Genomic DNA, 24,672 nt, shown 5'->3' with positions numbered 1-24,672 from the left:
AAGAAAATGAATACGCACAGTAATTCTCAAACAGCTATGAACTTTGAAAGAAGCTCAGTGGGCACATACTGTTTGTACACCAAGCCGTGCCCTACTTTTTGGGACCTGTCACCAGTTTTTTTTACCTTGTCCCATTTCAGAGACTGATCAATCAAAACAATCAACCAAGAAAATTGAAAATACTCTTTGTAAACTTTATAAAGTATAGGATAAGCAGTAGGTATGAGATAGGCATATTAAAATTAATGCTGCTGCCTGAGTATGTACCTCAAAACACTTTTTGACCCACACGAGACATGATGACAAAATGCTTCTTGGAGGTGGACGTACTGGTAAGATTCTTTAAACAGGTTGCAAATGATAAATTTTTGTGATGTCTTCCTGACTCTTCTTTTTGGCTGTTGAAGTTTTTTCCTGGCATATGTACAACAGATCAGATCGCTTGTCTCCTTTTGATTGATGATGATTCATGATTAATTTATTCTTGGATATTTTTTACAATCTAGCGCAACTAAAAGAGCAATGTAAACACCATTGCTGCTGAGTGTGCCCTTTGTATATTATGGAACTATGCGTCTGGACTGACAACAGTTTTGGAATAGAAGGCTGTTTTAAACATTATTTAAAAAAAACCCCACATTATCAATTGAAAGAAATGTCTTTTTCTCCATCAATCTTTCCTGTGGGAACTAAAACTGAGTGATAATAGAGACATAGATGTTGTGGTGGGTTGATCCAGGTGCCCACCAAAGCCTCTCTACCACTCCTGTCCTCAACTGGACAAGGGAGAGAAAATATAACAAAAGGGTTGGATAAGGACAGGGAGAGATCACTTACCAATTACTGTCACAAGCAAAACATACTTCACTTGGGGAAATTTAGTTCAGAAACAATTAAATCAGAGTAGGATAATGAGAAATAAACCCAAATTTTTAAACACCTTCCCCTACCCCTCATTTCTTTCTGAGCTTAACTTCAGTCCTGATTTCTCTACCTCCTCTGCCCCCAGTAGTGCAGGGAATGGGGGTTGTGGTCAGTTCGTCACCCGTTGTCTCTGCCGCTCCTTCTTCCCCATGGGGAGGACTCCTCACACTCCTCCCCTGCTCCAGTGTGGGGTCCCTGCCACGGGAGACAGTCCTCCACAAACTTCTCCAATGTGAGTCCTTCCCATGGGCTGCAGTTCTTCATGAACTGCTCCAGCATGGGTTCCTCCTGTGGGGTGCTGCCCTTCAGGAACAGTCTGCTCCTGTGTGGGTCCCCCACGGGGTCACAGGTCCTGACAGCAAACCTGCTCCAGTGCAGACTTCCCACAGGGTCACAGCCTCCTTTGGGCATCCACCTGCTCCAGCGTGGGGTCACCCAGGGGCTGCAGGTGGATCTCTGCTCCACCGTGGACCTCCATGGGCTGCAGGGGCACAGCCTGCCCCACCAGGGGCTGCACCACGGGCCTCAGGGGAATCTCTGCTCTGGGGCCTGGAGCATCTCTTCCCCCTCCTTCTTCACTGGCCTTGGTGCCTGCAGAGTTGTTTTTTCTCACATATTCTCACTCCTCTTTCTGTCTGCAGTTGCTGTTGTGCAGCTTTTTTTCCCCCCTTCTTAAATGTTATCGCAGAGGCACTACCACTGTCACTGATGGGCTTGGTATTGGCCAGTGGTGGATCCATCTTGGAGCCAGCTGGCATTGGCTCCATTGGACACAGGAAGCTTCTAGAAGCTTCTCACAGTAGCCTCACCCGTGTAGCCCCCTGCTACCAAAACCTTGTCAAGCAAATCTAGTACAGATGCTATCTTGAATTTAAATAATCATTGCAAATCTTCTGTGATGGTTTTATTTCCCTAGTCTGTGGCAGGTAGTGCAGACAGGTGAGAGTTGTTTTGAGACAAGATAAATTTAACAGGAAATACCAGATACTGTTTCTGACTCCGTGTTGCCATCTGTAGAGATAGTTATTCCTTGCTTTCAAGGTTTTCAGTTTTTCCTTACTGGTGGACTTGAGAGTTTACCCTTCCATCAGTCCCAGTACTCTCAATGTTTCTTCTTTTCCTTCCCCATGCTCCTCCATCCACCCATATACATTTACAGAGCTTCATGAATCATGAGGATTGAGTAGACTTAGAAAAAAATAGAAAAGCCTTTTAATGGTTCCTCTGCAGCGTTTCTTTTGCACTCATGTTTTCTGGTATATGATATTTTCCCCTGGCTTCTGCTGTTTCTGTGGAGGTGTGATTGTCTCTCCCACAAATTGGAGTGAGAGTTGTTTTGCTTTCTCATCCTTGGGTGCTTCATAGCAGGTGCTGGTCCTGCTTCTGTCTGTGGTAGCCTCTGTGGAGGTTTTTGCTTGGTTGTTAGGGCTTCTTTAGGCGTGATAGACGTAGCTTATGGTGTCAGAAGCAGCCTCTGGCAAGAGATGTGCTGTTATCCACCAACACTTTATCTGAACAGGAATGTGTGTTATTGCACAGTCTTGACTGTCCTCTCAGTCTGACGACCACTTCAGCTCCAACAGCTTTTTATTGTACAGCTGAAGAAAATGAAGGGCATGTTTTTGGTTTATTTTTTGTGAGTTTTGTGACAGTTTTTGTTTCCTCTTTCTGGTGGTATAGTAGCTTGCCAATTTTGTAAGGCAAGTATAATTTAATTTTCTGCTTTCTTGGTAGATGATAAGGTTGACCACTTAGTTTAGACATTTATTACTAGAGTGGGTGAAACTTCTAGGCAAAAGGTAACATGGTTTATTAGAGGTCATCTGGAGCTAAATATCTGAATTCTTATGGAGCTGTAAGTGTTGTGGGGTGGGGTTTTTTTCATACTTTTAGGATCATGTTATGTGTCAGATGCTTACAGAAGAATTGTTTATTGTAAAATACTAAAATACAGTCTAAAGCTGCATAGCATTTGTGAGCTAATCAACTCAGTGTATGTTAACTGAGGTGGGGATTTGGGAGATAAGTCATGCGGTTACTTTGTTAACTTCAAATTGTAATTAGTCCCCTAAAATACACTGAAATGTGAATTTTCATATTTAACAGCTTACCTATCGTTAAAAGCTTACTGCCTGAATAGCCCTACCTGCCCTGTCTGGGGATTTCTGTTGCTCGTTGGCTCTTGTCAGTTGAATAAGTTTATTATGCCCAGAAATCTTAAATGGAGTTGAACCAGAACTTCAAGTTGATCCCATTTGCTGTACAAAGAAATCTTCTACTCCAAAGCTGGATGAGACCTTCCTCGGAGAATATGTATACATGTATACCAGAAACTTCAGATGAAGCATGATTTTTGTCTAGTCCATTCTGGGTTTATAAAATGTCAGGTTTTATAGTTGTTTTGGTACTTCAAATAGTGCCTGTAAGCGCTAAGATATGTATTTTGCTCCAAGTAAAGGTAAAATTTATGGGGAAGTTAGGGCATTAAGGCATTTAATTTTGTCTGGAGACTACACCTTATAGTAATCAGCATTTTCAAAATATTTTGAGTGTGTTCACTGAGAGCCTATCTAAACATTTCCCATATATGGAGCCATCAAAATAAAATGTTTGTTACTTTTTCCCCTTTTTTTGAGAATTTAGAATTGCTTTCTTGTGTACATGAGGAGTGTGTGTGTTCCCCCCCGCTGGAAGCTTCTGTTTTGCATATTCAAACATATGAAAGGAATATACCTTTGGCAGCAGTTTACTTAGTTTAAGTAAAGGAATAAGAATAAAAATGAAATAATTTTTGCTGTATTAATGTCAGACATTATGTCTATCAGTGGTAATCAAATACCATAAAGTACATATATTTTCAGTGTTTGTATATTTATGCTTTGTTCCTTGGTGTAATTGAAAATGTCTGTTTTACTACTGCTAAGAAAGCTAGCAATCAAAGCAAGTCAGCATTTGTTTAAGAAATATTTTCTGCACGTCTTGCCTGCAAGAAGCAGAGTTCCAGGCATTTTTAGAGCATGCTTTATCTCAGTTTCGTACAAAACATTTTTGCTGACAAGGTAAGACATGGGTGCCCTGCAGTGTAATTACATTAAATTGCTAGAGTGCTTGCCTGGCATGTAGGAAAGCTAGACTCATTTACTGCAGCAAGAGACACTTGGAGGCATGTTTCTGAAGACCTCTTGGAAAGCAGCGAGTAAGCACTGGGTCAGAAAGCAAGCCAACACACTGGACTCTGTCCTCTGCTGAATGTTCTCTTGGGTTAGGAGGAACTGATGCTTCAGAACATGCTTAACTGTTCTATAAGCATCTAATGTGATGTCTAATTAAAAGATTGTAAACTTAATTGAGGGGAAAAAGAGAGGCAGGTATTAAGTGCCAGCAGTAGCAAAGAAGATTGGGCTTTTGTGGTGTCTGTGGCTTAGGCAGCTGTCTGACTCTGCCTGGCTTTTGAGTCCTTTTCTTAGGTGACTAAGCTCTGTAAGGAGCCTTCATGCTTGATTTGGAGGTCTGAGTTGTAGTAGGCATTAAACTGTTGCAATGCCAAGTGCCGTTCTACGTAACATCAAAGTGCCTATGTGTATCTGTCCCCTAGTACATGACCAGAACAAAGTGTATGGAGTGCTGAGAGGAGTGTTGTCTGCAGCGAGAGCACGCCTTCCAAAATCATCAACTGATTTGACTGATCTGTACAGCATGATGCAGTGAAGCCTTGTATTAGGCCAGCTGGATCAAATGATGCTCTTTGAAGATGCTGCCAGTATTCAGTTTCCTCTTAGAAAATCACCAGTAGAAGAAAATCTGTCTGCAGTTGGCCCTTGGCCAATATCTTAAAAGCAAGTACCAAAACGAATGTTACATTTCATCATGTATTTTGTCCAATAAAGTCACATTTCTCAATTATTTTATCTGAGTGTACACTATGAAGGAAAGTAGAAATTTGTTCTGTGTAATTCCCCACTTTGTGTTTTGAGTGAACGGAAAAGTTGTGCTGGTACATGGTGATGAGCAAAGCAGTTCATTTGACATGTGTCTAGGATAGCTGGATGCCTTTAGCCTTTGGGTAGTGCTGTGTGTTAGCCTGTGAGATGTTTTTATCTGTCTTGCTGCCACTAGACAGTCAGCAGCTGTCCAGGTAGCATGTGGTGCAGTCATAGCTCATCTCTCCTGTGCCCAAATGTTGCATGTTGTGCAGCAACTGGGTTGTCTGTGAGAGGGGTGGCTGGTATTGGAGGCACACTCAGCTTCCTACTTAAGATGTTTTCAACTGCAAGAGCTTTGCTGAAGTCTCTGTTGACTTGCCACTTAGTAAGGCGTGTGATATCTTAATATATCTAGTGATGTTACAAGTTGGTAAGTTGTTCTCTTCCTGATGGGAAGCCAGTGTAGGATAGAAATCTCTGCTATAAGGAGATCTAATACATAGCAGTTAAATGTCAAATCCGTGATACTTGAAACTTTAATTAAAAGAAAAAAGTATTGAAAGACAGAAATAGGAAAACCAGTAGTGGTTTTAAGTGGTTTTTAATACAGGAGCAATACCTAGGGACTTGGAGCAGTTTAATACCTTTTGTTTTTGGTACCGAGTGAAATAACAATTGCCAAAATGCTAACAGCATTGCAACGCTTGTAAGGAATATAGTGTTCAGTGTGAACAAATACCCCCAAACCAGAAGGATAAGTGGTCTGAAAGATCTAAGTAGTGGTAATGAAATTATCCACTAATGTACATCTGTGTATAATTACAGCTTTCTAAACACAAATGGCACTAGTCTTAAATTTCTTGCTGAATATGCTTGTGTCTTGTAGATGTGTCGAAATGCTGTAAAAACGTGTTTGGATCTTGCTTTGTGTTTGTACTACCTCATCTTCCCTTTCCCTGCACAGTCAGAGCAGCTGCAAATGTGTAACTAATCATTTCATGAAACAATTTTTTCAAGTCTAGTTCTTGAAACTAGAGTTTCATATTCCATCTTTGTCATATCTCAAGTTCAATCTACAAGGTAGTCTTAATGGAGTGGGTGAGTTAAGTAGGAAAAGTGGCAATAGCAAGGTCTGTAAACTGATGTGGGCTGAAACATAGAGAGTTTACTGTATCCTGAAACAAAAAGTTGCTGCACTTCAGTGATTAACCAACCTAACACCCCCCCACCCCCCAAAAAAACCAAACTCCCAAATTTATTCAATTTAACCATAATCAGTTCTGGTTATGGATTGCAAGGAATGTTTTAACAAATTGATAAGTAAATGTACATCACCTTAACTTCTGCGCTGTTGGACTAGCAAAGGTATTTTAATTTAAAAATTATATTTGATTTAGGTTTATTTGTTATATCTAAAATATTACTACAATACTGCTGTAAGATTACCCACTGAATGGTGTCAAATTTTATTTCTTCGCATCTGGTACTGAATCAGGGATTAACGGGAAGCAGTGACATGATGTGTAAAATTAATGTATGCCAAATCCCTGCAACATGTGCATTATAGCTGGAATGTGCTTATCTTGATGTTGCTATGTGTTGTGGCCCAAGAAAATAACTGCATGAATAGCAACCACAAATGTGTTACTCTAGTGGAATTCCATGTGCATCTAATATTTGGTTAGTGCCTATGCTAGTTGGCCAGCTACCTTTTATTTTTTTAATAAATAAATGTCCTTGTGTTTACAGCGTTTACGTATTTAGCTTGTGCCTTGGTATTGTCAGCTTTTTTAGTATGTCAGGAAAATAGTATTTTAAAGTATTAATAGTATTTTAATATAGAAAAGGCATTAGCCTTTTCTTTTTAATTTGTATTCATTAAATCATACTCTTGTGCTCTCAGGATTAAAGAACTGTGCCTCCTCATAAATGGTTTCAGCTGTTTTCAATCTTGCCTTAAGCTTAGCTTTTTGTATGAATGACTTTCAAGCAGTGTTATCTTCTACCAAGAAGATTACTCATCAAATGCAAGTGGCTTTTAAAGATCACATTAGAAGTTAGGGGTTTGCTTCACTCCAAGCGAGCTGAAAAAGCAACTCTGTCCTGTGATGACGACAACATAGGAGTGTCATTTGACCATATGATTCATTCATGTATTGCAGTAAATTAATATACTGAAGCAGTTTACAGAGATGCAAAGAAACCGGTTATACTTATATCTATGGTTTTAATGTCTGCTTTCTTTTCCTTTTGTGCACTTGAGTTCTTTCTAAAGGATATAACATTGTTTGCCCCTAAAAGGCATGAGTTTCCCACATAGACTTTCCAAATGCTTTATTGGGTGACCGTGCTTGCAACAGAACATCAGTTTTAGCTGAATAGTCTATTTTAATAATTATAATCGTCGTCTTTTAAAAAAGAAAAATACCACAAAGCTCTTATCTAGTAGAGAATGAGGAAGCACTCAGTAGTTTTTAATTACAGGAGAAATTCTTGCAACTTTTTTTGATTGTTTAATAGATGTTTTGCATTTATTTTTCAACTTAGGGTTTTTTTTTTTGACTCGTTACTGTAATTTAGAATAGTGAAAAGCTTCCTGGAATTTTGCAAAACTTGATATTCTTACTGAAGACTTTACTTCCAGCTACAGTTGATGCTTGCATTTATTAAGAGTTTTTGTAGCACTGCAATTTTTAAAATGGTGCACAAAGCCAAGTGACTAGTGAAATACAACTTTGTAGAACCATAGAAAGCTTCTGTTTCAACGTGCTGGCGGTTCTCTGCATAGTGATGGATAATCTCCCAGACCAGCATGAGTCATGAGAACTTTTTAGAAATGTGTTATGTTTGTTGGAGAGTATGTTTTGTTTGGGGTTTTTTGTTGCCTTAAATCTTTCTGTAACTGAAGAAGCTTATTGATCTCCACAAGGCCCAGTAGCCTAAGGCATATACCAACATGGTGAAATGTAGGAGAAGAATCTGGACAAATTCCTTCTCTCTGGTAACCTCGATGCATGATGCTATGAAAAACATGCATTTGTAGCATTTCATTTTTCAACTGATTTAGTGTTTATATGGCTGTTTTTCTCTGAAAACAGTATTTTAGAAATCTGATGCCTTTTTTCCAACATATTTCCAAATATTAGTGGTTACTTAATGTAGACACTTAAGCTGAATTTACATTAGAAAACTCAGACACATGGGGACATGCTGAAATGTTATCATTTGTGGTTGAAATGTTCACCAACGTGAGTTTAGCCTGTTCCAACTACTTACTATCTACCCAAAGAACTCTGAGCCGTGGCTTAGGAGCTGGGGTGGCAGAGACAGTATATAGTATGCATCACCCTGTTCTGGAGACTGACTGATTCCTAGGAGAGTTAGAAACTGTTCTGCACTGCTTGGTTTTAGTGCCTGGTAATGTTTTTAGGGGCACTTAATTGTATAGTATACAATATAGTATTGTATACATGATGCAGTGAAGGTGTTGTCTTTAGCAGGGTTGTGCAAATAAAACCGGTATTATACTGGGACTTCTTCAATGCAAATGTAGAAAAGGAAACAGAATTTCCTTTGGCAAGTGTGCAAGAAAAACAGAAGCTGATGGCGCTTAAATCAAAAAGTGGCTAAGTGTAGTCTGCAAATTGTCATACAGTTGCTAATTTTCTTTTTTTTAATTTTAAAAAAAATTACCCTTCTGCTGCTTCTAAATACATAATGGGATAATTTCAGGGTGACATTTTATATTTTTGTGGTAATGAGCATATAAGATTGTGCGGCTTCTTGTTGTTGTTTAAAGAAAAATTAGGTTTATAGATTCAGAAGAAATGTTGGAAATTGGAGTAGGGGGGACATGAAAATTTTTTTCAACTCTAAATTGGTATTATCAATATTACTGGAATTGCAAATCCAGCAGAGCTGCCTGTGAAGCCCAGAATAAGCCCCACTGAAACAAACACATGATAATAGCAACTTGAAGATATTTTAGGAGGATTTTTTCCAACAGGAAGGCTGCCTCTCTGGATATAACTGCTAGGTAACCTGTCTTCTGTTTCTCGGATAACTTTCCTATTTGGTCTGTTCCTTGCCAGAGTAGGGCTTTCTTCAGGTTTTTTAATCTTTTTGCCTGCATTGCTCATTTGAGTATTACTAATTTAAAATAAATAAATAAATAAAAATATTCCATCTTTCCTATTACATTTCCTTCTTAACCTTGTGGGTTGTGGTTTTTTTTTACCAAATAAGAATTGCTGCATAAACTAAATGGAAAAGCCTGTCTTAAATTTTTGTTCTTTTTTTATGTTTTTTTAAGTAATGGAGGAAATTAATCATCCTTTCTCTTATCATCCAAAGTTAGCTCTCTTGGACCACTTCACAAGTTTAAAATCCACAAAGATTAGTTATTACTGTTTGTCTTGAAAACACAAAATTAAATCAATTAAGGAGATTATTTTAAAGATTATGTACTTTTTTCAGGAGGACCCAAATGATATCGACCCCAAAAGGAAAGACGTACGTGGCAGCGATGGGGAGGACAAAGCACAAAGTGTGGAGACGCTACCTCCAGGTATTGCAGTAATGTTTATTATGAAAGAACCATAGCCATAAAACATTTACCCTTGAAAGCCATAAAACACAGCAGTAGTTCCGATTCTAATCATTCTTTGTAGTTTGAAAGTGCTAGAGTTATTTTAACAATATGTACTTCTCTATTCTTAAAGCTTTAGCTTCCTTAAATCTTACTGCTCCTTTGTGTTTAAAACCATAGAGACGGTGTCTCTTTGCTACTATGTTTGTATTGTCCTGCTGTAGGTCTGAGGTGCCATAAAAGCCTCTGGTAGAAAAGCAGTCCATTTATCTTGAAGAATAATGTTGGCAGGAAATGAACAGGTTGCTTTGGGACTGTGCTTCATACTGAAGATTCAGCCAAGGTTCATACTTTTTCGTTTTGTCTAGCTTTTGATGTGGCAGGTTTTCCCTTGAGTATGCTGATGGTGTACCTTATTTTTTTCATAATTGCTCAGTATTTGTCACATGCTGGCAAGTTACAGAGCAACATGATTTTTGTTTCATTTGAGTGAAATGGTCTTATGCCTTGAGGGTGAGCTAGGAAAATTCAGTGTTAAGCAATCTTAATTTCACGTGACTGCTTCCATAAACTTCTTTTGCTGCTTAACTGTTTCACATCAGTGAGATTTAATATATAGCTAGAATTGATGTACTAAGGAATACGGAAATAGTAAAATGGATTTGAATATTTTACGCTGTATTGGAAAGGTTTACCATACAGGGCGGACAACTTCTGATCAGATAGCTTTTACTCTTCTTTTAATCCTAATGTTTGGCTTCCAAATTTGTCTTAGCCAGACATTGAAACGCTGTGCAGTCTTGAAGAAAGAACTAACCAAGTTAAACGTTCCTTTAAAAAGCAGGAAACTTTCATCCCCAATAATGTGTGAAGTATGATTTTTGTTTTACAGTCTTGGACTTGTGGTACAGTATAGGCTGTTTGACATTCATGGCTTTTTTCCTGTATCCTTTGGCCTACCTTGTTTTAGCTACTTTCCAGAGAGGGGAGACAAGACTCTGGTTATGTATGTATGCTTTTTTTGCAAACCTTTTACTTTTGTGTGTGAATTAGGAAATAAATCCTAAAAAGTTGAAGAGCTTGGCTTAGTTAACTTGGTTTCTGGCAGATCTTTCCAAGTATTTTTTTCCCTTAACAGAACTCTCTGCAAATATTGTTACTGGGATTGGAGGTCAGCCAGTTTTACACCTTCCAGCTACTATACTTATGTTCCCTTTTTTGAATGCTTATGTATTCTGGGCCAAACCCTATACATTTCCTCTAAGACCTTCCCTTCCCAGTGGCCCTAAGTAGCCATTTGACTATTAAAAGAAGGGAGAGATACCAGGAATTGGAAGTATTGAAGCTAGAATTAAAATTAAGTGTACAGCAGGTCAGGGCTTTTTTCATTTCATCTGTTGATTAGTAATCTCTTATGGCTTGACTGCAAAGTGGTATGAGAGTTTCGAATCAAACATCAAAGGCTACACAGGCAAAGTTATCCATGCTTAAATCACTGTTCTGATTACTTTTAATTCATGTAGGCAAACTTTTGAATCCTTATGGCAATGAAGCTTGGAATTCATATTTCTGCAGATTCTTTTCACTATTTTAAAGCAAAGTGATAAAATTTTAGGAGGGCTTTGGTTCAAAAGTTTCTTGCTTTTCCATTGAGGTTAGGAGACCTGTAGCTTAGATTTCAGCATTATACAGCATAGTGTCTTTCAGAACTTCTCAGAATTAAGGAATAGTTTATTATATTTATCTTTAAAATGGCTTTACATAAAGATTACACTTTTTTGCCTTCTGTACATCAGAGTGTATCTATCCTTTGTCATTTGGTGACTTTATTATACACTGCAAAAGTATTTCTTGTTTTGTGAAAATAGTGATGTTACCTCTTGTAGTTAAAAAAGCTGACTCTGAACCGTCTAAATGGATAGCTAAAGCAAAACTGTATAACTGGTTCTCTGTAACGATAGGAGTTTCAGGAGTTACTCTAACAGCTCTTTTTGTTAATGAAGATCTGGAATCTCTTAATGCCTGTAAGTCAAAATAATCATATTTATATTGAGTATCCTACTGCTTTTAAGCTGTATTGAGGGAGTGTGAGCTATTTAGAGGATTTTGTACCCATCTATTCCTACTCTTTGTTGACTGCTGCTTGGTTGCATGCAGAATCGTCTGCTATGCTTTTTTTCTCTGCTATCTCATTTTAAGCTGCTTTTACTGTTATCTATCTCTTCCCTAATACATGTGATCCATATTGCACATGGTTGTCAGGGTCGTCTGCTGTAGCTAGAGCCAGGCTTTTCCTCCTTCCTGGGTTCTGAAGCCAAATTCACTTGTTCTTATATTCTGTGGGCTGTCACTGCTTTTCAGGAAATGTAGCCCTCTGAAGTGGTCTCCTTTCTTCTCAAATTTACTCTGTGATTTCTGGACTAGTGTTGCATTTGCTGATTTTAAAGTCTAGGAAAATCATAAATGATAGATATAAAATTATTTATATCAAGCTCTGCTTGGATGGAAACTGGAATGGAAAAAATGTACTAAACTAGCACTAATTTTTAAAAACAGCTATTTATTAGAGAGGAAAAAAGTCAAAATATGCTTACTATTTAAAATTAACCAGCTTATTAAAAAGAACAGCAGTGAATTGCAGTATTTTTGTTGATTGTCTTCTCTAGTACTTCAGAGCTGGGAAATACCTGGGACAAAAAGCAACAGTTTCATTGGATTTCACCTTTTTCTTGTTTCTACTCAGCTTCTCAGGCTCAGAATAGCCTGTAAAATATGCACTTCTTGTCAAAACCACATTTAGTACTGCATCATACTCTCGCTCCAGATTCTTACTGGTTCAGTGATTCCCACCTCCACCCCCCTCTATTTGACTTGTAGCAAACTGCAGTTCACTTACTGTTGAGTTTAAAAGATCAATTTATTGTCTTGTTAGGTCTCAGTACAGGTAAACACATATTTGCTTGAATATGAAGTTACAAACTTGCTTAATTTAAGTTTGAAATAATGTAGTTGTGTTTTCTGATACTCATTCCACCTGGCAAAGTAATTGAAACTCAGGAAACTACAGAGCCCAGTTACTTCCCTAGAAGAAATTAAATCAAACATGCTCCTATTTGTGAAGTGCATTTTAAATGTAGATTGTATTTTGTAACATGCACTGAAATCTTTATTTTTAGTCTGGAAAAGCAGTGACATGACATGTCCTGTATTTCAGAAAATATTCAACATATGTTCCAGATTGAAGATGTATTATAAATTAGAAGCAAGGGTGATAATATAGTTTAGTTACCAAGGAGGTTGCAAAATCATTGGGAAGTGCTGAGGCGGGGAGTTATACAGGGAAATGATCTGGTGATCTCTGCTGTTTTTTCCAGTTTCCTAAATCAAGCCACTCTGCATTTTGTTTAGTTTTGTTGCAAGTGAGGTTTGCTATAATTTTTTGCAAACAACTCTGTATTGGGTTATTTCTAGTGTGGTAACTTGCTGAGGTGTAAACTTGTTTTCAAAGTTTGTTCCTGGAAATACTTTAAAGAAAGAATTTGGAAAGGCCAAGAAAAACTCTTGGCAGTCTGTGGACTACCAACAACAGCTGGAAAGTTTCCTTTGTAGAGTTCTTTCAGTAACTGGAATTTGAAAATCCATATTTCTTCCTTTAGTTATTCTCCTGTGGTTTCCCCTCTGGGCCACTACACCAAGCATCCATTAAATGTTATGTAGTCTCTTTTAACTGTCTTGTTCTGGCTTCTGTGTGTGTGTACATTTTTTATCTTATTTAGGATGGTAACTCAGAAGTAAAAACAGTTTCTTAGTATTAACTGGCTAGCTCTTAAATCAGTAATCCTTTGGGCACTTTTTCTAATCCTCTGCGACTTTACTTCAGTGTTGGAAGTTTCTTAAAAACAAGCCAACCAACTCAAAACCATCTTTCCACCAGTCTCAATATTTTTGCCTTACAACCTCTGCTACCATCTGGTAACCAAATCATGTCTTGGGTCCAAGTTGTTTTCATAGATGACCTCCTCAGGTGATCCTAAATTATAGAGTATTTTTAATCATGTTGGTGGTATTTGTCTGATTAAACAACAGACAATTAATTATTTTGTTTAATGACGGAAGGTGTTCTTTCAATATCAGAATATTCTAGCAGGAGTCAACACACCGTAGCTGGGGCATGGCTTATGGATAGAAAGCTGTAAATGAGGCTGCCTTTAGTTTCCATGCTGTGCAGTTTGAGAGATGGAGCAAAGGCAAACCTTGAGACATCTAAGCAACTTCTGGCTCTTCCTAATAACTGTTAGAGTAGTATTCCCTCAATGCACATCAGCTTGGTTTAGGATATGCCTGAACTATATTATTTATCTAAAAACTGAATTTGAATGGAGTAACATCTCTGCAACCTGCTACTTACTGAACTTAATGCAAAGTATCCCAAAAACTTTGTATGTTAATTATGACAACAATGAATGTTAACTCCTCTCATCTGTAATAAACAGTGACCCCAAAAGACAACTTTTGCTTTGTATCTTTTTTGTATGCCAACAACTTGCTGTGTTCACCACAACATGCTTGCAGGAGATTCTCATACACATCTGTGTTAAAACAAGAATGTCTGTACTGCATTAGAACTTGAGCTCTGATTTTGAATTAAAGGTGGTATAAACTTGCAGTAGGTAGTATATGGTTGGCTGTTAATAAGCAAAAAAAGTAAACATTTGAGCAGAGGTAAGAATTGATATTTTTAAGACATTTGGTATATTTTATACCATTGTTTTACACCTGAAGATGGTGAAAGTCCTGAAATTTCATTCCCGATGGTTAGAAGCTAATCTGCTTTCCTGTGTTAGTGCCACATCCAGTCACATAATAATACGGTCTTTGTTAGAGAGGTTAATCTGTGAATCAGTTCCCTTTGTGAAGGAGGTTGCAGTTACATTGTATTGGAGAGTGATCTAGTGCTCTGCCTACATAAAATGCTGGGTTTTGTGAATGTCTTATACTTCTGAAAGGCCTGTTCCTCAAATGGTTTGATTATAACTATGTTTTTACTTATGTAATGAGACAGTAATTTAAATTATGTCTTTGAAGTCTGGACTGGTTCTTAAAATAATAAATGTTATTTGGATGACTTTATAACCAGATCATCTACCATATATATACCTGTCAATATGTGGAGGGTGTTTTTAGACACAAATTATGGTACTTGGGGTTAAGAAAAATAACAAACAAAATGGACGAGATAAAGCAAGGTCTGATTACTTGTGTGAACTGAGATCTGTAAAACTGTTCGATTTGATATTAATTCCCACAGTGTTCTAGAGGAGCTTAATAGGCAAAAGTGACTGTGTATGTTACACTGTTAACAATACTGTTGAGGTTTAACTACTTTGCAAAATTAAAAACCAAGCTATTTCATCAGTTATGTTTATATTGCTGAATGCTGTTCTTTAAATTACAAAGATTAAATTGGATATTCTCCTATTTATTTTTTTATTTATTTTTATTGTAGGAAAAGTTCGGTGGCAAGACTTTGATCAAGATGCTTATGTTGGTGCTACCGTGGTGCGATCTGGTCAGGATCCATATGCTCGCAATAAGTTCAATCAGGTAGAAAGTGACAAACTGCGAATGGACCGAAGCATTCCTGACACTAGGCATGATCAGTAAGTGCCAAACTGACCTGTGTTTGACTTGGATTAACTTTTTTGTATTTATGGCCTTTAAGCAGGAGGTGGTTTTTCTAAGCTCTCCAACTTTTGAAATGACAGGAACAGTAAACTGCGGTGTGATCCTTGAACAGTGGGTTAAAGAACAACGCATCTTATTCAAGCTTTTCTGTTTCCATGGCTTCCATCAATGTGTAGTCTATATCCAGACTGGTGCTGCATTTCAGTCTCTTTTTATTCCCATTTATCTGATGGCTTTTCTTTGTTTCTACGTTTATAAGTCTTTCTCACTGTGAGAGCAAGTTGACCAGAGAGGGTGTGAAGTCTCCAGGCTTAGGGATATTCAAAGCCTGATGCACTGCTTGCTGTAGTCAGCTCTGCCTTGAGCAAGGAGTTTGGACTAAAAGATTTCCAGGGGTCTGTTCCGATCTCAGTTGCTCTGTGATTCTGTTCTTCTATGTGACAAAAGTCAACTCCAGACCTACAGGAATCCATTTATGCACACCCTGGTGAACATGGGACAGAAATATACTTCAGATGTTTGAAAACTTTTGCTATGTCAGGCTTCTTGTGCAGATTCAGGAAATTGTACACCTCGGGGTGAAGAAAAATACTGTTTTCTTGTGGGTAGAGAAGACTTTCATTTTTAGAAGGGTTTGCGTGATTTGCCCTAATCTTGTTTAAGCAGAATTGATTAGTATTAAAATGACAATTGCTCATTAGGACTTCTGTAACTTGAAAATAACAAAAGCAGGTTGAACGTGCTTTTAAAAACTAGGCAAGAGTAGTCTCAAAAGCATAAAATTAGCCAAATGTGTATAGTTAATTTGCCTGACTAATTCTGCAGTTATGATAAAACTACAGTTGCAGCTTTGTAGATAGAAGAAGCTGGAGGAGACACCAGAGGGAGAGAGAAAAAGGTGCCTGTTTTTTCTCCATAAAGCTCTTTAATCAGGAATGGCACAGTGAAGGAGATTTGTATAGAAACTTAGACACTTACTGTGTCATTTTTAAATCCCTTGTATAATAGCATGGTTTTAGGTTCTTTTAAGCAGATGATTTGTAGTAAAGCCTGTCTTGTACAATTTGCTATTAATTGAATGGGAAAGCAGAAAGAATCTGGTGTTTCACTTGCTGCCATGAAAACTGTGAAAAGCACAATGCCCATGGTATACTGAGGGCTTTAAAATTACTTTTGAGTTTTCTTCATCACATACTTTTTTTTTTTTTTTCCACAGAAAACGCATTCTGACTTTTTAGACCAGCTATTCTTTTTCCACAAGAGCAAAGTTCAGCCACCAACTTCTAGAAGATTCTATGATTTAGATAAACTGAATTTGGAATTTTTCTACATATTTAATAACCTCGGGTGGTGGGCGGTGGTGTGTCTAACAGACAAATGCTGTCCTTTGAGAAGAACTTAAATAAGGGAGATGATAGGAGACAAAATTGTGTTACAGTGGCTGTCTGTATTTGTTGTAACTGTCAGTGTTGTGATTATATGCTGACCTGCCTAGGTTTTTTCACTAAATGGAGCTGGAAAAGAACCATGCAATAAAGAGAGGTATGTTTCTGGGAAAAGGCTGTATCTGTGCTACCATTATTACTTAGACTTTGCCATGGAGCAGATTTAAGTGTCCATCAGTCTGTAAATGGTTGTCTTTTTTTAAAGAAAAAAAACAACCAACCAACCAAAAAAACCTCAAACTGAAGCAATCATTCCTGCAAATAGTCAATGATGCTTTCCTTGCTGTGCTGCAATTAATTTTCCTTCCATTTTGGCAAGGACATTCACTGCAGAAGTGGAAAAAGTCAGATGAAATACTTGTTTGGGACCTGTCCAATGGAAAGAGCAATAGCCATAGGAAGAAGAATGTTACACTTGGAAGCATGATATTTTCAATAAAATTGGAGGCAACTGGATTAAGATATCTTGTGGAGCTGCTATTCCTTTTTCCTTAAGAAAAGATACCTGTATGAGGAAATACTTATTTCTCCTTAAGCAACTTTTTATTAATTGTATTGCTGTGTCTAAGAGGCTGTTTGGTTTTAAAATAACTACATAATAATACTGTTTAATTGCTGAAGTTGTCTAGGTTGTTTAGATTGAGATTCTATATCAGATATATAAATGAGTGTGTAATTATGCATCTCTTTAATACTACGTTGTTCAGTGTTTTCTGCATTGGACAAAATTTTACTATCACCAGGTTAAGACCAAAGTTTTCTACTTGCTTTTTGTGAAAGCCTGACAGCAGTACTAGAAAACACTTTGGTTAGTCTGTTTAAGCTGCTTATCTTTATTTTAAGCAAAAGGGAAAAGTGAGAAACAGGCAGATACAACATAAGAAAGGAAGCAGAGAGAGGAAGTCTGAGCAAGAATGCAGAGATTCTCACTCCAGCTGATTCTCACAACTGCCACTTCCAACAGCTTTGAGAAACCTCTGGGTTTCCTTCTGTTGCAGTCTGTTTATGATGTGTAACTGAAGCTATCCCTGTCGTAGTACATTTTAGAGATTCAGAAAGTGAGTATCACAGTTGTAATAAGAAACTTCCAGAGCTGTCTTCCTATCAGTGTAAAATAGTTTCTCAAGTGGGAGGAAATGTGAAATATTATACTCCATGGTTTTTGTGGATCAGTGACCGACTACCACACTTACTTCGGACCAGTGGTTTCTTATTATTTCTCTTACCTGATGTGCTAGCATGTTTCTTGAGAATTACCGGTAAGTACTTCAGCTGGACTAAACCATGTTTTCTTTCTCATTCAGCAACTGTTAGGAGCTTCTGACCTCACACTCAAGTTTTATTGCTAAGTAGAGAAGAAACAAGCTTTCCTGTCTCTTTGGTACTCAGATATCTGTTGAGATGGATGTTCTCCTTGCACTGGTTAAAGTGGACATTTCTGTCAAAAAGTGGTTTCAACAAACCAGGGAGGCTTCAGGAAACTTGTTAATGACATGAACTAGTTCAGTAGCTCAAATTTCTGAGGGAAAAAAATGTACTTTTCATGTTTTCCCTGATTTTAATGACCTATGCTATGCATTGAAAGTCTATATTGAAGTTTTCAGTTCAAGTTCTATTTTATTCAAATGTATTTTCTCATTCTGTGAGCAAAATTGAGTGCTGTAACTTGAGGGAAAAGTCTAATCTCTGTGCCAAAAGCGATGACATTGTTTCTTTGATTTGAGTTTTAACTGTGGCACTATTGAGAGTAGGAGGAGGGAGGACTGCTACTGAGTCAGTTAAAGCAGGGATTTTTTTGAATTCTGCTGAGAGCAGAAATACTCCGTGAAATATGCCTCCAGTTTTATTTGGAAGTCTAAAAATCTTTATTTTTCCCTCAGAAATATGCAGTAGTGCTCTTGAGTTTTCTTAAAATTGAGAGGCTTCATTGCCTTAATTCCACCCTAAGATGTGCTCTAGCTCAAGTGCTCTCTTCTGCAGAGAGATCAGTATAAGTTTAATGTGACTTTTAAAAATTATTCTAATGCAAGTGCTTCATGTGATAACTGCGTGCACAGTAGGCTTGTCCTCTCTGGGCAATTTGGAATTTTGCAGAAAAAGAGAGTATCTTTTTTGGCACCATAGGCTTTGATGTATAATAGCTGGATGTCTTGTCTGGATGGACAGAAGCTCACAATAGAGAAGGTCTTAATTCTTTATTTTCCAGGGATGCATACATATTTGTTATTTATTGCTTCAACACTGGGCACTAGTGATGAAGACATTTTGTATGCCACTATTTGAGAAATAAACCTAGATAAAGGCTTGCTAGTCTGACATAGCAATTGTAGGGTTGGCACGGGCTTGTGTGTTTCTTCAGAGCAAATGAGCTCACCATGGCACACTTTTGTTTCATGGCAAGTGCTAATATGTGTGATGTTATGGATGTGTTTTATTGAAAGCACTGCAGGTCCCTGGGATTTTGTAGGGTGGGCAAGGACAAGAAGCACATTTTGCTGCTCACTCTCTGATTCCAAGAAGTTGAAGGTTGGGTGGTTTATGATGTGTGTCGCAGATCTTTAATAAGTTATGGAGAGACCTTTTTATATAGGTTTAGGCCTAGTTTTAGAAGCTTAAGTAACAATGTGACTTATCTCTCTTCTCTTAAAAGATAATTTGGTTAATACTGCACAGAGTACAAAATTACTTGCTGAATTTGCTTACAGGTGTATGCTAATTGGCTCTGAAGACAACTAGGCCTGTTAAAACTCTACCTCTAATATTAAATAAAAGGGTATGTTAAGAAATACATCGCTGTGTATGTTACTGTATGAATGGTGGTCGGTATTGTGACCTGTCAGACTGTACTGCTTTCAGCATAAACTCAATATACAATGCTTTCTAATACTGTTAATTTCTAATGCAATGAGAGTAGTCTCTTTTTTAGGTTTATTGGCAGTGAATTTAAACAGTTTAACTTTATGTAGTTCTGCAGGAATTATTTTGGAATTTGCTGTTTTTTCCTTCTTATATTAATTTCAGGCTACTAGAGGTGATGAAAAATAGATGGAATGTTTCATTTCATTAGCTTTATTGTTTGGAAGGATGTGGTTCAGTGTTTAGCTGGCTTAACATTGTCACAGTTAGCTTTGTTTTTCAAATTCTGAATGTTACATCCTTACAACTTCTCATTAGAATAGAAAACTGTTTTTATCTATGAGCAAGACCAGGATACTGCAGGAGCTTTAAAAATAAAGGGAAAAGTGGACCCGTGCCATTCTAAAGAGGAGACATATGGTAGTCTGTGATCCTGTGCATTTTCATTGAAAATGTGCTCATTTGCTTAGATTTATTGAATGCTTTTAATGTAAAATAAGCATTCATACTCAGTTGCATGAAAGGTATTTATGACATCTGCAGTGATGATGGTCTGGTGACTTTCCTGAACCTGCCTATATCTGACACTGACTTCTTAGTCTGTTGTGTACTAAGACAGCTACCAAAAGTGCCAGAAGAGAAGTTGATTATAATCTCACCTGCAAACAAGATATTTCATTCTTTCTTGGTAGATGTAGTATGTACATGAGTTCAATAAATAACTGCTTTGTGATGAAGGCTGTCTGCTAAACCTGGGATGTAAATGCTATGTTTTAATGACAGGGTATTATGTCTTTCAGGTGTCAACGGAAACAATGGCGGATAGATTTGCCAGCAACTAGTGTAGTGATCACCTTTCATAATGAGGCAAGATCTGCTTTGCTTCGAACTGTTGTCAGGTATACCTAAGAGAGACCTTGACTTTTTTTTTGCTAAAGGCCATTCACCTGTGTCAGATGATAGTTTATGATAAGGAAGGGAAGTAACAATCCATTATGCTTTTCTGAACCATTTGCAAAAGGAAAGCTGAGCCTTAATTTCATTGATGCCTCCAGTTCTTACATTCTGAAATAGCGACATTAAACAGAATCACTCCCCTTAACTATAAATACATGAAAGTGTGAAACAGATTACTAGATGATGTTTGGAGTTTGGCTTGTATAATTAGTTTCAAGAAAAACTCGGCATGGATTCTCAGGGTATATTTGACCTAAAGCTATCTGCAAGACTTCCATGTTACAAGCTGTCTAATACGCTCGTTTCTAGAGACAGGAATTTTGGAGGGAATGATTCTATGTATGCCTCTCTTTACAGATCCTTTATGTAGGAATGAGCAAATAGCTGTTGTTGAAGATAGGATCCTTGACTAGGTTCTACTGTGGCTTAACAAAGTAACTGCTTTTATGATATTATTATGGAAAATTAAGACTGCTTTGTATTGAATAAGGGTTTTTTGGTCTGTTTTAGTGTCCTTAAAAAAAGCCCATCACATCTTATTAAGGAAATCATATTGGTGGATGACTACAGTAATGACTGTAAGTACTTTTGCAGGGTCTTAACTTTGTTTTGTTTATTCTGGTAAGACTTTCTGTAGATTCTAGTAGGTGTTTTGGTTAGGAGTAGGTCACATGAATAGGTGTCTGCAGAGAAAACCAGTTCTTAATTCTTTTGTATCTGTCATTGTGGAAATGTGAAGTGTTCTGATTAATACTCCAGGTATATTTTATTACTTCCTGCTAGCTGAAGAAGCAGAGTGTATAATGGAAAACAGCTTTTAACATAGTATGTTATCTGGTGTAAAAAAAAAAAAAAACCAAAAAAACCCCCAACAAACTGATTGCGCCAAATATTTTTGTAGCAATGCTTTAAATGTATGCTGGTCTCCATCAGTCTCTTGGAAAAATTCTTACTGAATCTAAAGTAAGTCAAGGCTTTATAGGTATTAAGGTAACACAGTGCAAACTTGAACATTGAAGTGGATGTCTAAGAACATTTCTTAAAAGAAGTTAATGTCTACATTCACATTGTTAGTTTATAGCTAGTTTAGGAGAGGTTTAAGCCTTCATGTGGGTTAAAAAGTGAATTTTCTTATATGCTAAGAAAACTTTATTTGATCCCGTAAAAGATTTTTTCCTATGCAATGTAGAAAATGTCTAAAGGAAGCAAAGAGAATATAATTTAAAAAAAGTATTTTAAGAGTGTAAAACTAAATTAGCTTTAAATAACATAATGAAGGTAGTATTTCTTAGCTTGATAACTTTATTTAACTTGGTGAGACAAGTTGGTAGGGGTTTTTTAAGCATATATCTTATTTATAGCTATTTATGACCATAAACATTTTCCCCTACAAAACTTTTGCTTTTAAGACAGACTTTCTTACGGCATATGGTGTTGGATATCAAATTGGTTCTCATGACTATTTTTTTTTAATTATTTTTTTTAAGCTGAGGATGGTGCTCTCTTGGGAAAAATTGAAAAAGTGCGGGTTCTTCGAAATGATCGCCGAGAAGGTAGGTTTAATCTCAGGGAAGGAAAATACAAATTCCACTGTGCTGCCTTATCTGTTAATCTTCAAGTCTTTTAAAGGACTATTCTGCTATACATTCTGTATCGGAGGGGGCATTTTCACTTTGTAAATCAATTTACTAGTGGAAGTAATAAAAAGAAATACAATTGTGTGAGTAAAATGATTCTGATTAATTTCATATTGTCAAGTGTGCAATTGTCCATTGTTGACTTTCAGAGTGAAAATGAACTTGAGAAATTGCCTTTCCGTACTGAATCCTCGATTAAGCTGCTCCCATTGTATGTAAGGTCTCACAGTAAACCGTATGAATGTTTAAAATGATCCAGCTTAAAAATAGCCCTCTCTTTTGCTAGTTCCCTTACTAGAGATAACTTTAAGTATTCAGTTGGTGAACAGCCCAGCAAACAGTTTGTTAGGCAGACTTGAGAGAGTTTGAGCAGCCAGAAGGGCTGGGACCACATATGCCCGTTTTGCTAAAGTCAGTGTGCCATGTCATAAACTTGTCTTACTTTTTTTTTTTTTTTTCCTCTTTGTTGCTATGTAAATTATGGTCTCATATCACTGAGCCCTTCAGTCAGTAGCTTCCTGGCTATGGAGCTTAAAGTATTAGATATAGACAGCTGTTATTCTACAGCTGTTTGAAATGGTAACTGAGAGTTGATAGTAGAAACAGCTGACCGAGTTAGCAGGTATGTGTTTGTTTATTTTTATATGTGCTGTGTCTTCTATCTTGCCAGCCTATCCCAGGGAGTAGCTAGAATCATTAGATGGTCACAAACTGGAAATGACATGCACAAAATCTGTGTTTCCCTAATTAAATTTATTACAAACTGATGCCTTCCTAGTGTTTAAATTTGTGAATTAATTAGTGTTAAACTTGTGAACAAAGGCTTGTTAGGAAATTGGGCTTTTTTATGACTTGCTGTGGTTGCAGTGTTCTGAGTAAATGTCTTTTTTCTGATCAGTACAGCACTTAAAGATGGAAATAAGAGTAATGGAAAAAACAGAATGAAGTAACACTAATTTCTATTTTTTAGTAATTATAAATATTAACTTTGTACCAGATATACAGATTTGTACTTAAAAATATGCATCAATATACCTGAAAACAAAATATAATTCGACAAATTTTTTACTACATCACAAAATAACAAGTATCTGCAGGTTGAAGGCACAGTACTTGTTTACTTGGTATTTTTGTGAAGCAGAACAGATTTGATAAGAAACAGTGTAGAAAAGAAAAAAGTAATTACTTGGCTTTGGTCTTTGACAACAAAATCATGAATTTTGAATAGTAGTAAAGAAAATTAGGGAAGAAATTTGCAAAGGAATGAGAGGAAGTTTGCTGTTGTTCTGTATTGAAGTACATGGTGGGATGTTCTGGGGTATGTGTGTACATATAGCAAAGGACTTTAAGGAATAGTGAGGTCATCCAATGAAAAATTATTAAAACAGAAGGAAGGAAAGAAGGAAAGGAACAGGGTAAATCAGTGAAAGGATCTGTGTAATTGAGGTGTAGAGGAGAAACTTTTGGCTTTACCAGAAGTTTCTTCCAAATTAAATCTTTTCAGGATAAGATTTAAATACCCCCACCCCCACCCCCAAATCCTACAAAGCAAGAGAATTGCAAGAAACACAGGGGAAAGACAGTTGAAAGGGGTGGGGGGAAGACTTTCAGATGTGGATTAATGAAGCTTGGTTATTTCTGGAAGAAGTCAATAAAAGAATGGACAGACTGTGGTGAGAACTGAAATGGGAGGATGCCAAAAAGGTGGGAAGGATAACGATGGTGCTTTCCTCAGTCCTATTGTAGAACTGTAGGGAAGGTGTTAATTTTCAAGACTGAACTTGAGTAATGTTTATCAGTATGAATACTACTTACTGTAATGCAGACCCAACTGTACTTGTGTATTGCTGCTTTTTTTCTTTTTTTTAAGTGGTACTTTAAATCTTGAATCAGGTTGGAACCTGTATACTAGGGTGCAGTAGGTTGGAAACTTGCAGGCTGTTTGGTATAAAATAATTTTTCTGAATTGTTAACTAGCATTTCATTTTGATAATGGAACTTGTGTGTTTGTCTTGTCTGAGTTAAATTACTTTTAATTCATGACTAACTTGGAGAAATGCTATAGTTTCTCACTACTGTGGATTGTTTTTCTCAGTAAATACTTAAAACTTTTAATCTTTATTTCTCAGGCTTGATGCGCTCCCGTGTCAGAGGGGCAGATGCAGCACAAGCAAAAGTGCTGACCTTCCTGGATAGTCACTGTGAGTGCAATGAACACTGGCTGGAACCACTTTTGGAAAGAGTAGCTGAGGTTAGTAAATAGTTCTGAAGTCATTTCCTGAAGGAGTAGCTTTTAAATTTTAAAGCCATCTGTTTTATACTACATTAATTTTATGCATTTTTCTAAGGAAGCTTTTTCGCTGAAGTGAGATGATGGAGATGATCAGAGTGTTCTGTGATTGTTCATTTAATCTGTGAACACAAGAACATAAAATCTGAATATTTATTATTATCTTTACAAGCAATTCAAATATATGCTTCTTTGGTTCTTTAGGGACCTCCTCAGTAAGTGTTGAAAATCTTTAGAGCAAAGTATAGTTCTCCTCAACCAATATCATCTCAATGTAATTCAGTTTACCTGAGTATTTATGCATCATTAAGATTCAGTGTGATAGTAGGAGAGAGGTTAAGCTGTGAAACCAAGGTTTTCATGGAAA

At 37.0% G+C, this 24,672-nt stretch overlaps 1 protein-coding gene across 1 annotated transcript in view; it reads left to right on the top strand.

The window, feature by feature from the left end:
- Positions 1-296: 296 nt before the first annotated feature.
- The window catches only part of GALNT2 (polypeptide N-acetylgalactosaminyltransferase 2), a 55,556-nt gene continuing 31,180 nt past the window's right edge, over positions 297-24,672 (top strand). Inside the window, exons 1-7 of the mRNA XM_026844576.1 lie at positions 297-332; positions 9,324-9,414; positions 14,942-15,095; positions 20,222-20,320; positions 20,889-20,956; positions 21,866-21,931; positions 24,145-24,266. Of these exons, the coding sequence (XP_026700377.1) occupies positions 297-332; positions 9,324-9,414; positions 14,942-15,095; positions 20,222-20,320; positions 20,889-20,956; positions 21,866-21,931; positions 24,145-24,266 (636 nt within the window). The remainder of the gene's footprint in view (positions 333-9,323; positions 9,415-14,941; positions 15,096-20,221; positions 20,321-20,888; positions 20,957-21,865; positions 21,932-24,144; positions 24,267-24,672) is intronic.

Source organism: Athene cunicularia (genome assembly GCF_003259725.1).
Source record: "Athene cunicularia isolate RWA chromosome 3 unlocalized genomic scaffold, athCun1 chr3_part1, whole genome shotgun sequence".
Classification (NCBI taxonomy): Eukaryota; Metazoa; Chordata; class Aves; order Strigiformes; family Strigidae; genus Athene; species Athene cunicularia.
The sequence above is the reverse complement of the archived record's forward strand: the minus strand, read 5'-3'. Positions and strand labels throughout refer to the sequence as shown.